The sequence below is a fragment of the Osmerus mordax genome, chromosome 20, assembly GCF_038355195.1.
Source record: "Osmerus mordax isolate fOsmMor3 chromosome 20, fOsmMor3.pri, whole genome shotgun sequence".
NCBI lineage: Eukaryota > Metazoa > Chordata > Actinopteri > Osmeriformes > Osmeridae > Osmerus > Osmerus mordax.
In genome coordinates, this window is record NC_090069.1 from 8591538 (window position 1) to 8608348 (window position 16811).

Here is a 16811-nt window from a genome sequence, read left to right on the forward strand (position 1 = left end):
CATAAAATAAGGCCTTAGAAACTAAGCAAAGCGTCTAGACAAGTTACAATCAATTATGGCGTATCCGTTCTTTGACAACCCTGTGGTGGATGAAGGTGCTCAGATTATACAAGGAGCGTTTATCCCACCAGCCCCAAGGGTCTTCAGAGACAGAAGTAATGCTTCCCTGACCAGTATCTGTGGAAGAAGTATAGGTTCAGCAGGCCAGCATAGTTTATCTAGATAGATTTAATTGTCATTCTTATAAAAATAAATACATAAATATATATATATGAAATAACACTTTAGCAACTCTTAAGGATGGCAATGAACACATAAGAGCAGCCTACCATCCTTTGTAGAAAGTAATAGAAAGGAGAGTAGTAGACTATAATAGTAGAAAGGAGGGTAGTACATTTACATTTATTCATTTAGCAGACGCTTTTATCCAAAGCGACTTCCAAGAGAGAGCTTTACAAAGTGCATAGGTCACTGATCATAACAACAAGATAGCCAAAAAAAACATCGCGAGTTTGAACAACCAAAGTTAGTGCCAAAGGGAAGAACCATAAGAGCATGTAGTTAAACAAGTTACAATTAAACAACATGAACCGCTATAAGTGCAAGTGTACCTGTGGAAAAAAGCAAGCAACAGTAATAAAAACAATATATCACAGCGAGAACAAAAATTTAAAACAGTTACCACTAACCACAAGAGCAACAAGTCTCTAAGCAAGAGTCATTGTGATCCTTGAGGAAACTAACATCGGGTCAAGCGAACCATTCCTTCTTGAAGGTGGAGAGACAGTCAGTATCTCTGATGGAGGTGGGGAGTTGATTCCACCACTGGGGGGCCAGACAAGAGAAGAGCTTGTGTTGGGACCGGGCGGTCTTGAGCGGTGGGACCACCAGGCGGTTGTCTGAAGAAGACCGTAGGTGACGGGTGGGGGTGTAAGGCTGCAGGAGAGACTTGATGTAGACGGGTGCAGTCCCGTTCACTGCTCGGAAGGTCAATACCAGGGTCTTGAATCTGATACGGGCCATGATAGGTAGCCAGTGGAGAGAGACGAGGAGCGGGGTAACATGGGAGCGTCTGGGTAGATTGTAGACCAGGCGGGCCGCTGTGTTTTGAATCCTCTGAAGAGTGCGGGTTGCACATGCTGGGAGACCAGCGAGTTGCAATAGTCCAACTTGGAGAGGACAAGTGCTTGGACTAGCAGCTGGGTGGAGTGCTCAGACAAGTATCTCCTGATCTTCCGGATGTTGTAGAGGGTGAATCTACACGACCGGGAGACCGCAGCAATGTGGGCCGTGGTAGGTAGGCTATGTAGTCTGCTGGAATCACACACAAGGAAGCAAACTCACTGTAGCCAAGCCTTGACACTGTTCAGTCTGTCTGCATCTCTGTGTGTCTTTGCATGTGGGACATTCTTGAACGGGCAACTATGCCAGGAAATATGAAGGATATACCTTGCTCCAAAGCAGCACCTGAATATTATCATCAGTTTTTCAGGTCATCTTGAAATACAAAGAATCAAGGAGACTTTTTATTCAATTGTATAAAGTATTTTCATTGTTTAAAGTAGCCTATATGTTGACAAGCCTCTATATTACCTCTCCTTATGGCTTCCCCAATATTAGGTGCAATATACTGTCCCCATGGGTGTATCCAGGCCCACTGGAAGACTCAGGGGGTGACTAGCTGGTGCCCCCATGGTTGAAATAGTGTTTCTAAAATGCCCTCTAGAGTGGCAAAAATTAGACCAAGTGCCCTACTGTCTGCCATTCACATTGTGAAATATGCTTGAGTGCACAGGATGCCCCATGCAATAAATGACAGTGTGCCCTCTATAAATGTAAAAACATGTCTTCATGAGTTCCTTTATAGTAGAGAAAATGTGATGCAGTACCCTATAAGGTGCCCTTACAATGGTTTAAATTGGACTGTTCCCATGCCCTTACTTCCAATGGAAAAGGGTGCTGTTATGAAGTGCCCTTATGCTGCCCCTACATGACAGTGTCCCAAATGTTGCCCTTTCCAAAGAAGACGATTAGATGCTGTGCCCAACAGTCTCCCCTAATGTTCCCACTAGGGTATGCTTTCCCAAAGTGAGGCTATGACAACCCTTGGCACAGCCACAGTCTGTCACTGTCCAAGCCCCCTCTGGATCTGTGGAGGCAGACTATGTTAATTGGAAATATGGAAATATGGGGCAGCTGTCCATACACTGTCAGCCAGAATAGTAATAATTGGATTTGGATTAAATATGCACGCGTAATATAATAATGATATATTCTTAGTCATGCTGAGCAATTTTAAATGACTGTTCTGCCAAGCAAAGTGTGCTACAGTTTTGGTCACCTTCTGATCTGAAGTCGGTGCTGGATCTGTGCAATACTAGTTATTTCAGTGAATCCCCATTTTAGTCATGGTTATCTTTCCCTTTTATCTTAAAGCTCAGCATTTAGCCTATCAGTTAATAAATGCGTGTGGCAAAGTTATTTTGAAGTAATTTATACATTTTGTTAAAGATGTGAAGACAAAAACATTATTAGCCCACATCAAGTGCAATTAACCATGGCCTTCTTCAGTGTTTTGAATTTTATCCTACAATTTTCAATTGCTGCCACGTTCTTTTTTGGGCTATTATTCTCAATCTCCTGTTGAGAATATCGGCCATAGGCTAGCCTACTGTCAGAACGGTTTCAGACAGCTCATCAAATTACGCTAATTATTAGTAGGCCTAAATGCATATGTTAAGTAGATTTGGTAGGTCTACAATTTACGCATTTTAACAGTCGTAATGGTTGACAAGTTGTCTCCCTTGCCATGTTAATTGCACAAACATTGCCCTTTTTGGAGACAACTCCAAAAAAACTCAAAAAATCAATTTACGCTGCTGAAACAACACCACTCTGCTGGTTTACACTTTGCTTTTTGCAACATAACTCCTCTTTTCGATGATCGCCTGATCTGGGCTGCACTGTCTAAGCTTATTGAGGTCTAGCTTGAATTAGCGTTGCCTGTTAGTGGAACGGAACGTTAGTGGAACGGCTTGAGGCTTAAGTCTAAGTTGACGTTTACCCAAGTGAGACTTATTCGTGTTAGCGCGACTTGCGTTAGCGATGTTGATGGAACACCCCCCTGGACTTCAGTGTGCGTGCTGCAGCGGCTATTTGGCAAGCTCAGAAGAGCACGCTGACATGGAATGCTGCGTGCATAGGTTTGTGTTTTCGGTTAAACTGCTTTGATTTTACAAGCTTTGATTGCGTTTTTTTCCGGGATTATCAATCTAAATGAATGCACTGACTAATAAAGTAAATTGTTAAAACTCAAACTTTTGATTTTACTGGGGCACAGCAGATTTATACTGGGGCACGTGCCCCAGTAAAAAGGGTCTAAGGACGCCCCTGGGCTAGTGTAAGAAAAGCGGACCTGCGCGTGATGTCACACCCATGCTCTGCTACATGCAGCCGGTGTTCAGAGAATTCAGGTCCCCTGTTCCCCCCCGACAAACATTAAGAATAACATCCTCACAGGCAGTGATTTGGAAACAATTTATTCATAATTCTTATCACATGTGGATTTGTAAAGGTAGTGCTGCTGAAGAGATATAATATAACCGCATGTTGCAATGTTGCACACTTTTACCCTGCATACACACATACATGTCTACCACATGTACTTCACAGTTTGGAAAAGGCCACTTTTCAACAGCAGCTTTCGGAAAGTTTTGGGACTTTATTAACAGTACCCTGGTCGTTGTTACAAACTCTTGAAACACATTTTAACCGATGTAGATAACTATTCTTAGCAACATATATGAGAGGGATTCAGTGAAACAGTAAAACAAATATACTAATTGTTTGTGAAAGAAAGAACATTCCCCACAAAAATCAAGTACATTATTGTTGTGTAAAATTGTATTGCATTGCCCACCCGATTCATTTATTGTCTACAAACAAATAAATTTTTCAACATCAGCTTACTAAATATGGTTAGCTCAGCCACCCTAGCCGTAAACAAAGTGTGTACTATTGTTGACTGATTTGTCAATAGGTATAGAAACTAGGAACTAGCCACAGTAAAAACACATAATAATCTGTTGTCTAACATCTGTTTAGTTTGTATGACAACAAATTATGTACAACATTTGCACTTTTTAACCAATTGCCAAATTGTATTTCAAACATAAACAGAAAAGTAAATCTCATATTAGCATAGCCAACAGTTTTACAGTGTAGATCAGTCTGGAGTAGAGATAAACAAGGTTACTGAATGAGCACACAGTGGTGACATAGCTTTTGTTGCAAACTACAGATAGATGCTAACAGTCTTTAGCCTGGGTGCCAGCAAACTTAGCCCGCCCACAAAAGAATTTGCTCAGGAAGTTGGGTCTGGGGTTGCTCGGTTGGGGAAAAACTATGTCCGAACAAGAGCTGTTCGGACCAATCAAATTGTCAGGGCGGGCTTTATACGATGATGGACAGATGATCAACAGTAACGTAATCAACCACATCACTAAACAGCGCTTGGGTTGAATTTGTTTTCAACAAACAACATACTACATTGCTCTGATTGGTTGTAGGTCTATCCAATTGAGTGAAGAGGCATTTTCCGGGTTCGGTTGAAACACGCCCCATACTCACAGCCCAACGGAGCAGTATCATACTCATATTCTGACTAGAATTATGAGTATGACAACGTCAGGCTAAACAGTCTTAGCAAAAAGTAGTAAAGCTCTCACAAATTCTAACCAGCTCAATGAAAATCACATTGATGGTTCTCTTCAAAATGTTATTCATTTAATCAGCATTCCCCACTGGTAAGTGCAAAAGACATCATTATAATAATACAAAGAACATTTCTCAGACTCTCTCTGGCAAATTCTACATGACAGCAAATGGTGGAATACTGAATTATTAGATTTGATGACTGATAATTAAATCAAATCACTCTGGAATGTGTACACTTTAAATGTCCACGTTTTAGAGGATTTTACAACTACTAAATAGTATTGAGGGGACTTCTATTTAAATTATATTGTTCTTCATGAGCCATGGTTTGGTTACTAATTGTCATTGACATTAAAGCCTTCAGTATTCTGAAATCATTATAATTACAATATTAAAATCACAAACCCAGTTACCAAATTTGTATTTGCAAGTGACGTTTCTGACCAGTGTACTGTGCATAATACTAACCCAGACCAGGAGATAAACTCTCTATTTTATTTACTATTTTAAGGGGTTAACCATATAAAAATGACTGAATATTTTTTGGGGGATAAACCATGAATAATAATCTGAATCTAAACCCTTTTAGATCAAAAAATCGGAAGAATTTAATAAACAAATAATTGAATAATTACTAAGCAAAACTCTCAATTCTTCAAAATGCAAGAACCAGAACCATCTCCCGTTTTTACCAAGTTTACTCCTGAAAGACAAACTATGCATTTAAGAAGCTCGTAACCCAGGTTGGATGTGAGCAGCCTACTAATGCACAGGTTCACATAGTGCTGACATGAGTAGTTGATGTCTTGTCTCAGTGAGATACTGTGAAGAGGAGTACCGTGTATGAGTGAGGCACTGAAGGAGCCCCAGAGTAGAATAACAATAGACACTTGACAGAATATGTGTAACTATTGTGTCTACTACTCATTAAATGTTCATAGTGTAAACAACACCCAGCAAGGAGGGGAGTAGCAAAGATTTCTACAAAGTGTAGGCATCTCAGTTTATGTGTCTGTGGGTATGTGTCTGTCTATTTATTTTGTAATGCCAATATCTTGTGTTTTCTATTCAAGCCAGATAAACCAATGAATCTGACTTGGACTTTGAGGGTGTATTTTAAACTTATGTGTATGACTGGTCATTTTAAAAACGAGAGACTAATCTCTCTTTTGGCAGTTCATGCTATTGGCCCGAAAAGATATGGACATTGTTGAGTGTTCATGTATATATATATATATATCTATATGGTACATACTAAGTCAGTATAGGCCCTTAACCAGTAATTGAACAGCCAAATAAGGAAGTGTTCATGTAGCTGCATGTTTAATATTGCAGTCTTGTATATGCACAGTGTAATTTCACCCCTGTATGACAGTTTATATCGAAACTGTCAATATCACATGGCATCCTTTGTGTGTACCAAAGGTACCCTGAATAATAGTAAAACAAGGGACATTTAAAGTTGTGAGGAAATTTTCTTGGTCCTCACAAGTTCAAGTTTTATTTCTAGGGGGTTTTAGGGTATAGGTTAGAATTATATTAAGGGTTAGGAATAGTTTGGGGGTTAAGATTTGACTAATGGTTGTGGTTAAAGTTAGGGTCAAGATTAGAGTTAGGGAAAACAGGAATTTGAATTGTACCGAATTTACAGTCCACACAAGAAGAGCCACAACTTGTGTTTGTGTGAGAAATACATATACACAAGTGTATACAATGCAAGTGTACCACTCTATGCCAGTGTGTTGTCAAACTGGCCTTTCTCTAGCCCATCTAGGCCATCGGCCCAGGTAGAAGTGGGCATGCTTCTGTAGGGATCTAAAAGGATCCGGAAGCAGCGCACAATGAGGATGAGTAGGAAGACAAAGAGAAATATGACCAGGGCGAAGGTGGTCTTCTGCTCCAGGGTCATACCAGCAGTGGCAATGTTTCTGGACGCGTGTCCCCCACCAGAGTGTAGCAGGGAGAGAGTAGAGGTAATGGGCTCGCCCTCCATCATCCAGGAAGAGAATGGCGCAGGATTGCGGTGCTGCTCCCACAGGGCCCACTCTTGCATCCTCATGCCAGCCCAGCCCATCTCCTCCAAATGGACCTCATTCTCTGGAGGGGGAATGGGAGGGGGATGGAAAGAGGAATGAGAGGACAGTGTGGAGTAAAGAATGCACATAAGGGACGAAACAGACAGAGGTAAAGAGGGAAGAGGTAGAAATAAGCAAGGTTTAGAAGAGGACACACAGGTTAGAGCACATTTTAGCATCTCACAATATTGCTAAATACTCTCATCTGGAAAGCTTGAGACAAATGCAAGGAACAGTTCACACAAAGACACAACAAACTATCTAGTATTTCTTTTATAAGTCAAAAATGATGACTATTATCATAGATGTTCGACAAATACATGCTTCTGTCAAATTGCCACTGAGGGACTTTTCTTAATATAAAAATGGGCTTAGTGTCCCCTCTTACCTATTTCTCTTTCATTTAAATAACTTGAAAAATGCTCAACTCTTCATAATTCATTCAACAACGTGTGTCAAGATAGTGTGCAAAACAAAGCTGTTTATATATAATCTGCCAAGTCTAAAAAAAGATACGACATGAGTAATCCTAATAGATTTATGACGCATCAAGATCGGAAGTGATAAGAAGTAGTGAATCAAAAACTTCCTTGAGAAATAAAAATTGATTAAATGAAGTCTTAGTGGCATGGCAATTACTATAAGAAGCAAAGCTACAAAGATCCTAGAAATAGTTGCTTTACCTAAAGTTATTATACTTTATACCACATATCGTGTTCAGTGGTCTTCTAAGCTGTCAGTTTTATTAGAACCAACCAGAAAGTGAGATTGAATTATTGATTTGACGGTCAAGATCAAACTAGTGTATAGGAACTTATTTGAAATCTCAGTCTGTCTTTAACTTAAGTCCTTTCAGTGAAATGCCATAATTGAGGGTGCACTGCACTTTGTCATGTACAGTTTCTGTCGGCAATATCCATCCTATCTTTCTCCCTAGATACCCCATGCAGCCACTTTGAATTCATTGATGCGAGTTGAGCTGGCAACTTGAGATCTGCATGACAGTGAGATGTCAAAAATAATTCTAAACTTGGTTTGAGAAGCCAGTATCTCTTAATCACTTTTTGTACAGTATACACTGTTAAGGCTTCTGTTGGAGATGAAGGTCATTGTCAATGGACACTAACAGACATCCTTCAAATACTTTTATACTATGAAGCTGAGAAAACTGCTAAAGCATTATTTATGGGAAATTCAATTCCTAAAAGATGCATTTAGATCTCTATTGCTTTGACCAAACTTAGATTATGTCCATATATTCTCAGGTGGTAAATGTATTAAGTTAAAACAGATATGTACGTTTTATTCACCAGTCCAGATTGGTTGGTTGACTAACAAAGGACTTACTGACAACTGCATTCGAATGTGCCTTGAAGACAAATTTGTAGAAGTTGCTTTTTGTTAGTGCTACAATGACAATTGTTCACAATTTTCCACGAGCATGAGAGACATTTTGATTCCAAAGTGGGTGTGTGGATACCCTGAGAATGAATTTAGAATTAATACAAATGGTCATTGATTATGGCGTCTGAATGCCAGGGAGATATTTAATTAGTGGACTGCAGGCCCCCCAAACATCTGATGTAAAAAAACAACACTAACAAACTCAACAAAATCTCCTGAGTAGAATAATGTCTTATAACTCAGCACAATGTAGTTTTCTGTTTCTGCAAATTTGCTGGTATCGTGTACAAAAGGAACACGACTGTTATGTTCCTGTGTGTTCATGATTCCAGTAGTTAGTTGTGGGTCTGTTGTTTCATACCACACCTCGTCACACTCCAAATTTCCCATATTATTTCCACATCCACACAATGTGTTATGGCTACCCATAGAAGGGGTGGCATGTTCCTAATAATGACATTTCCCAAAGTTCCTTCAAAAATATATCCAATTATTTGGCTTTTGGCAGTCCGTACCATCACAGCAAAATACCATTTGTTCATAAGTGTAATACATTATACAATTGTAACAGTAGCCTAGATATCATGTAAATTTGGGGATTTAACATGGAGTGTCACTGTCATGTTGTACTTTATATATGTGCCCCAGTCTTAATATTAGAAAATACAGTCTGGTCAAGTAGCCAATCAAGGAACCAGAAGATCTTTAACTTGCTTCGAAAGAGTTTGACAAAATGCACCCCTTTCATCCACCATAAAAATTAATAAGAAGACATGGAAAAAGAGATGTAGCCAGTACCAGTTTCAATATTCCCTCTACATTTCATCTTTCGTACATTTCTTAAACATGTCCTTCTCTGTGGTTGTTTCAGTACTGATGTCAGAGGGTGCTTTGACTGGCATCCCAGTCTGGCAGTTCCTCTGCATGTGCAATCAACCATGTATTTTCCCCCCGGACCAAAAAAGGCATCACTGGCCCAACCCTTTGACATAATTTCAAGATTGCTCCCGAAATGTTTGCTGAAGCCCACAAGATGGTCTCTGAACACTGTTTTGATACTTTCTGCAATCTTTCCTATATTTTTGGGAACATTTCTAAAATAATTTAATTTAGGATGGTCAAGATGCAGTTGATGATGCAGTTTACAGGACAACCAAGCTGAATTTGAATGTAAAGTAACACTTTTGTAAGTAAAGATGCTTACCTCAGTGTTTCCTGCAACAAACCATTGAAGGGATCTTTAACTGTGACTTTAGAATCATGCAGCTCCCAGCTGTGAGCCAGCATAGCCTCAAGGATAGATACTGTAGCAGGGCAGTATTGTAGGTTTGTGAAATATCCCAGTTCACCTTGAGTGACTAAAAGCAAACTGGTGAGAAAAAGCATAGCAATGGAGTTGGGCTTGCATATGTAATTGTAGTGTGTAACTAGAGAGGGTACAATTTCTGGGGAAATTGTGAGGTATGCTTGTGTCCGTTGCAGATGGGTCAGTTTTATTACTTACATTTTACAACTAATATTTCTGTATATTTTAAATACTTATGCATATGCCTACTTATTAGCCTATTTATGAAGATTGCATAGATTAAAAAGATAACTGCTGCTCATTTACACTTGAAAATACTAAGAGTGAAGTGTAGAATGAAACAGGGTTCTCTTTTAATTTCCCTTAGTGCCAGAGGTAATGATGACAGGCTTTCTGGAAGCCTCACATGGTCACAACAGTTGCATCAAAACGAAGAAATTGGGCAATCCTGTGTAAAAATTGTCCTAACCCATATTATGACTTAAACTTCCTCTCAAGTTTTTTCCTTCTAGGGATTATTTTATATCACCTGAAAACTGAAAATATGCCCCCCAAAACGTATATAGCCTAAGCTTGAAATGTATTTTTGGAAAACTGGCCAATATAACAAGTTTACTGGAAGTGATCATAGTCAGTAACCATAACAGCAAAATGCGACCGTTTGATAGTCTATAGCTCTGCCAGGAGAAGCCAGTTAACCAAGGGCGTAACCACATATTCTTTGGGGGGGTCGTGTCCCCCCCAATATTGAGAAAATACCAATCTGTCCCCCCCAATATACAGCAGAAAATATGTAAAATATATGTTCTCCTTTTATGAACCCTGTCAATGGATTGGTCTCTTGTTATGTCTTATTTATTTTCAATTTATTTCCGTTTGTTAAGAAAAACATACGTGTGTGAATCCCCCCTCCTAATTGTACACTTGTGTGATTTCGTTTGAATCCACCTTGCGCCGTTCTGCGTTGTCATGGTTACCTAACGCTTTTTCGTCAGTCAGTTGAGTGCAAAGAAAGTACATTTACATTTAGTCATTTTAGCAGACGCTCTTATCCAGAGCGACTTACAGTATGTACAGGGACATTCCTCCCGAGGCAAGTAGAGTGAAGTGCCTTGCCCAAGGACACAACGTCATTTGGCATGGCCGGGAATCGAACTGGCAGCCTTCAGATTACTAGCCCGATTCCCTAACCGCTCAGCCACCTGACTCCCGTAAAGTAACGTTAGTTAACTTGTTGGAGAGGAGGTAGAGTAATGGAGGTGGCGTTTTTTTTCAGACAGTAAGTAACTTGATACCGAGCTAAATGTGTAAGCAAATAAAACGAGTAGCCTCATAAAAGCATGAGTCGCTGTTTTTCTGATAGAATGACATGGTCACACACAATGCAGGCAGTCACTGTCTCTGAGAAATTACACTATTCCTTTAGATGGGAATTCAAATGGTTAATGTAGTCCTCGAAACTATGTTCTAAATGTGCGAATTTTCATATATAAATATAGAATTGTAGGTAATGCACTTAACAAAAAAGAATTATGGGGAAGGGTATTCATTTGGACCCCCCAATGTCTAAACCATGGTTACGCCCTTGCAGTTAACTACTAGACTACCGCTGTGTGGGAATCTCTGGAGCTAACCAGTCGAAGGGCGTACAAAAATATAGCGTGTTGATATTACAGCCTGGAAACATAGCTAGCTCTAGCTACATGTTATCACCCTGGCCTTTGCCTGTGGCGTTTCTGCAGCTGTTTTGACGTTTTAGGTAGCTAGCCCAGCTAAACTAATGTTCTACTATAGGTTATCGCGCGTGGGTTTGTGACGTTGTGACATAATGACTGTGGCTAGCTAGTTAGCCACAGTTAGCTTCACTTTTCTCCACAAAAACTTATATTAAACCTATACTGTGCAACGGAACATAAAATCCAATACAAGCAGCGCAATCGTGACCAAGATGAACATTTTAACAACATTGTCTATGTAGTGCAAAAAATTGAAGGACGAATAAGGGTGAGAAAATAAATAAGAATAAATAAGTAAGAGAGTGAATATAGGTTGGCCTTGCCAAAGGCAGTCACACCTAATTAGAGTCTGTTCCACAATGTAATTGCATATTAACTACATGTTGTTCATGTTGTTACATTGTACTTACTATGATGCAGTCAGTGATTATTATGTCAGTGGGAAACACAAACACAGATTCCTGGAACTGTAGATAGTAATGATGGGAAGTTCGGATCATTTTACAGACTCGGTTCTTTGAATCTCGTTCATTAAAAGGAACAAATCTTTTTTCGAGTCATCAAAGTTAAACAAAAGTTGCAAAAATTAACAAAATAACAAATCCTGTAATCAAATCAAAGATTGATGTAACCTGTAATCAAAGAACAAATATCATTCACTTCTAACTGCTAAACCTAGCAGTCACGCAAAAGTGAATGACGAAAACAAATCCTTTCTGTTTTCTTTTCGGAGCGTGTGTATTCAGATCAAGTGAAAAATGATCCAAAGACTCCGATCCGAAGACACAGTCGTGGTTTCTTAGGTTTCGGTTTCCTCTACAAGGGGTGAGCCTATGCAGGTCACGTGAAAAATGATCCAAAGACTCGTACTAAAACGAGTGTTAAAGATTCGTTCCTCTGCCTACCGTGAGTCCGGGTTAAAGATTCGTTCATCTGCCGACCGTGAATCCGGGTACGAGTCTTTGGATAGTTTTTCACGTGCACAAAAATAAGTGAAGAAAAATCGATGTTAATTCAGAATCAGACAGACCTACATCTAGTAAGTGATGTTTAATGGATTGTGAACACGGACACTGCAGTTTGGGGTGGGGACTAGGAGGACCAGCAATGCAAATCATAATAAGAGTCTGTAAACTATTATTCTTCCCTTTACATACAGCAATATATACAGCAATATATACATATATATATACAGCAATACTGCTAAAGGGATATTTCAACAGTTCTGCATTTTGTTCTGGGGTTGAGGTCAATGCTTGGAGTTTTTTTCACAAGTAGTGGCAACAGACATAATTTAATAATGCTATAAACCTAAAACCTATATTTATGAATAAGACAGAACCTTTTGCCCATGCAAACATATACACACCCTAAAACTAAGCTAATTTAGAAACAACTTAGAAACAATAAATTAATCTAATTATGAGCCGGAGTCTACAACTATTTTCTCCACTGTAAATAGTATTCTTCATCATTGTCCTGCACCATTCAGGACATTTCTTTTAAACCACAATGTTGACAAAGGTTAATAACCAATACCATTCAATCAGCCAAATAAAATTACTGTAAACTGAACTGAGTTAATCACTTTTTTTTACTCTTTAAATAATCAAACATTTCACCTTTATGACATCTTCCATAATGATATACAGTAAGAGTGTTTAATAAAGGGTTAAATTAAATGTAAAGATGGGAAAAAATACTTCAACAGCAGTAACCTTTAGGCTAATCCTGTAAACTAAATTCATAACTGGAAATATTTTGGATAATACCTTTGACATTTGCAATTTATATGAATCATATTGCAAATGGATTCCACCTCTATTCTGCTTTAGCTATATTTTTTGTCCCAACATGAAAGCATCCCCAGATAGGCTGTACTGTATGAATCGGATTAATAATGAATACAAAAACATAGTGTGGCAACCAATTTTGTCCTTGACAGAGTGCATAATCACCACAGACATAAAATGTCTTAGTGTTACAATATAATTGGAGTGTTACAATATAATTGACCACTATACAGCTGCATGAAATTATAATGAGTCTGGCAATGGCAGAAATAGGAAAAACATCTATTTTAGCAAGTTGATGTTTGATTATTTTGACTGCCATTTGAGCAACAGTGGCATGCACCACCACATTATAATGAATTAGGATAAACATGGTGCCTACATACTGTATTATGCAAGTTGCTGACTGATAAAATAATGGGAAAAGGAATGATTGTCGGTTATGTCATTGATTAAGAACTACTTTAAATTATTCTAAAGATGTGTGCTCATACAAAATACATTTGAAAAATGTTACAAAAGAATATCTCCTGATAAAAAATACTTTCTGTATTTATTCGACTCTTGCAAGCTAAATGATACCCATGTGACATTGAATTGCTGAAAGAAAGCTTTTGACACAAACACTGATAATTACTGAAACAAATCAACTCAAATCAACAATGTACAACTGCCAGAATATGCTGACATGATAATGTGTGTTAAACATGAACATGCATGGAAAGGTTGTGACTAATATAGCATAGAATGCAAGTCTGACCTGGGCTACACACAATGAGGTAATGTTAGTAATGTTAGAGGTAAGAGAGAGGTATGTTAATTGTGAGCTCTGTGTATCATCAAAGCATTTAGTGGGGGGCTACATATTCTTTGCAGAAGACAAGATAGCCTATATGTTAGATTACCTGTTTCAATGTTGAGTTCCAATAGTCTACTCTTGTAAATAAATGTAGGCTGGCCTAAAATGTAATGTTAAAAGTTGGTAATAATAAATAGCCCTCAAAATAAATAGCCCGCAAAAGGTGCAAACAACATATTTCATGAGATAATGACTGCGAATTCATAATTCAGGTAGCCTATCTGAAATTAGAATAACTATAATCATAAATTATGCCCCTTAACGATTCTCTTTCAATTACTGCAGTAACCTCACACGGTCATATGTTCACTCAACAAGTGAAAAGCCCATACGATACAGATGAACCTGTCAACTGTAATTTGGTCATTGCAGACAGTATTATTTGAAACCTGGGTTACCTTATTATGAAAGCATTAAAACATGTTCTATTATATGTTGAGGTAAAACATAGTTTATACCTTTGTCTCCCCGTGAGAACGTCGGATCCATTTCCAGAGTTACAGGGGGAACCTGAGGATTTCGCCCATTCTACCTTCCCCTCTCCCTTTCAACATCAGCACATACTGAAGAGAAAATATACGGACGAAAGAGAAGAAACCTTGAGAGGAAAAAGTGCAGGGTGTCTTTTAAAAATGGTAAGAATTCAGTCCCTGGTTTGTCGAAAACGACTTGGCGGTTCAGGAGACTCCAACGGCTCTGCGCACGCTGCTGCGCCTCGCGCCTCTGGTGTATGGGTGAGCTACTCACTGCATAGGCTGCTAGCTGAGAGACGACGGTTCAACCCGTCGACATCATGAGGACTCTGCTTGAATAGGAAATCAACGGGTATCCCCAATTGCACCATAAACAACAAGGGATGAGGCACCCCATTGCATTTTTTCATGCAGCAATATGTTTAGCATGTTTTCTTTATGGCAATAATTACAACCATCTATCGAGAACACTCATGTTGAAAATAACGCAGAAACATATTTCTGCAAGGTTGGTTAGAATCCTATAAAATCAAAATTATAATGCATACAGACAGAAATTGATAAATCAATGGTATGTATAGAAGACAATTACGTATACCATACCTTTGTCTAAGTGAAATACAAACACCTGGATTACATTTGCATGTGGATTGTTGAAAAGACAAGTTAAATGCAGGTTCAACTAGTGCACATTGCCAGTGATGCAGTCCACTAAGATGTTAGTGAAACATACAAATACAGATTCCTGGAACTATTGATAAATAGTACACAGTGCCTGTGATGAAGTAGGTGACACACTAACACAGATCCCTGGAACTATTTATAGGGTACAGTGCCCGTAAAGCAGTCGGGTGAGTAAGCTGTCGGTGACGCAAACATATTTCTGGAATTATAGATAGTGCATTGCCTAAAATGCAGCTGGTGATGACAGTTATTCTCAGTGGCTTTGGTACCTACATTTCTCATCACAATTTTAATTCTCAAAAATACATGTTCAATCTCCACATCATATAGTCACTTATGCACATCATTAAAAAAAAAAATCATTGTTTTAAACATATTGCCAATGCTCTGGTACATTCATGCAAATGATGATGTAACCTACAATTGTCTGCTGTTTCCAACGTGATCAATTGCTTATGTTATGTTGATCAAAATGTGTTATATTGGTTCTCTGTTAAAATGTCTTACCCCACAAACATCTAGTTCATTACATAAGTCATTACATGCATAAATCCACTCAATATCCACTTACAGCGCTGACAGCCGGTCACATGACCCCCTAGTCTTCAGACAGGGACATTGTTACTGCCACATTATGATCACTTCTAGTAAACGTGTTATATTAGCCAGTTTTCCAGAAATACATTTCAAGCTTATTTATGTTTTTGGGGGCAATTCCAGCTAAGACACTGCCATTGACAACGTTGATAGATATAGGTTAGGACAATTTTTACATAGGATTGTTCATTTTGATTTTGACCGTGGCTACTCTTCCTAGAAGTGCGCGCACAGCCAAGATGTCTCACAAGGCACAATGCACAATCCTCAATGAGGTAAAAAATTAAAATAAACACAAGTAACAGCTTAAGGCTTGAAGACATCATTGAAACATCCAAGTTTATGAGTCTACCATACATACGGTAAGTCTTTGAACAGGCAGTGTCCATGGCAGTCCATGACACTACTGAGGTGCACTCCCAAGAAACATAGCTGTGCGCTTGAAGTTTGCCAAAGAGCACCATGGCAAACAGCAACACTACTGGGAAAATGTTTTGTGACTGATGGGGGGGGGGGGGGAGGTTTCATTGTTTGAGAAGAATACTCAGCACTATGTATGGTGAAAAAAGGGCACAGCTTACCAACATCAAAAGATCATCCCAGCGGTGATGTATGGTGAAGGGAACATCATGATTTGGGCTTGGTTTGCTGCCTCAGGGCCTGTATCACTTGCCATCATCGAGGGGGAAGTTAATTCCCAATTTACCAAAATATCCTACAGGACAATGTCAGGGTGGCTGTCTGCCAGATGAAGCTTAGAAGTTTGGTGATTCAGCAGGACAATGACCCGAAGCATCAAAGTAAATCCACCACAGACTGGCTTCAGAAAAAGAAAAAACGCCATTTGGAGTCGCCCAGTCAGAGCCCAGACCTTAAAGGTCCCATGGTATGAAAATGTCACTTTATGAGGTTTTTTAACATTACAGTTTTTTTCAAATGCTTACACACAAATTCCTTACTTTTCACACAATTTCTGAAACCTGACACTCAAACACCAGAACCACACCTCAAATCTGCAAAACCATACGCACATTTTGGGCCTTTGACTCCATTTTCAATTTCATAAAACACTTTTTGCAAAACACAACACATAATTCTCCACGTAACACACAAAATTCTAACAGGAAGCATCTTGATTTCATTTTTCAAACACAACCAATCACAATGG

At 38.9% G+C, this 16811-nt stretch overlaps 1 protein-coding gene across 1 annotated transcript; it reads right to left on the reverse strand.

The window, feature by feature from the left end:
• Window positions 1–6445: 6445 nt before the first annotated feature.
• LOC136964467 (cortexin-3) lies at window positions 6446–14378 on the reverse strand. Its single transcript, XM_067258597.1, has 3 exons — window positions 14348–14378; window positions 10883–10896; window positions 6446–6811 (listed from the first exon to the last, which is right to left on the reverse strand). The coding sequence occupies exons 1-3, from the start codon at window positions 14376–14378 to the stop codon at window positions 6446–6448; spliced, it is 411 nt and encodes a 136-aa protein (XP_067114698.1).
• Between the last annotated feature and the right edge of the window lie 2433 nt (window positions 14379–16811).

Bases quoted from the DNA above. Each gene is read 5' to 3' on its own strand.
- LOC136964467 (XM_067258597.1), bottom strand. From the start codon at position 14,378: ATGGATCCGACGTTCTCACGGGGAGACAAAG.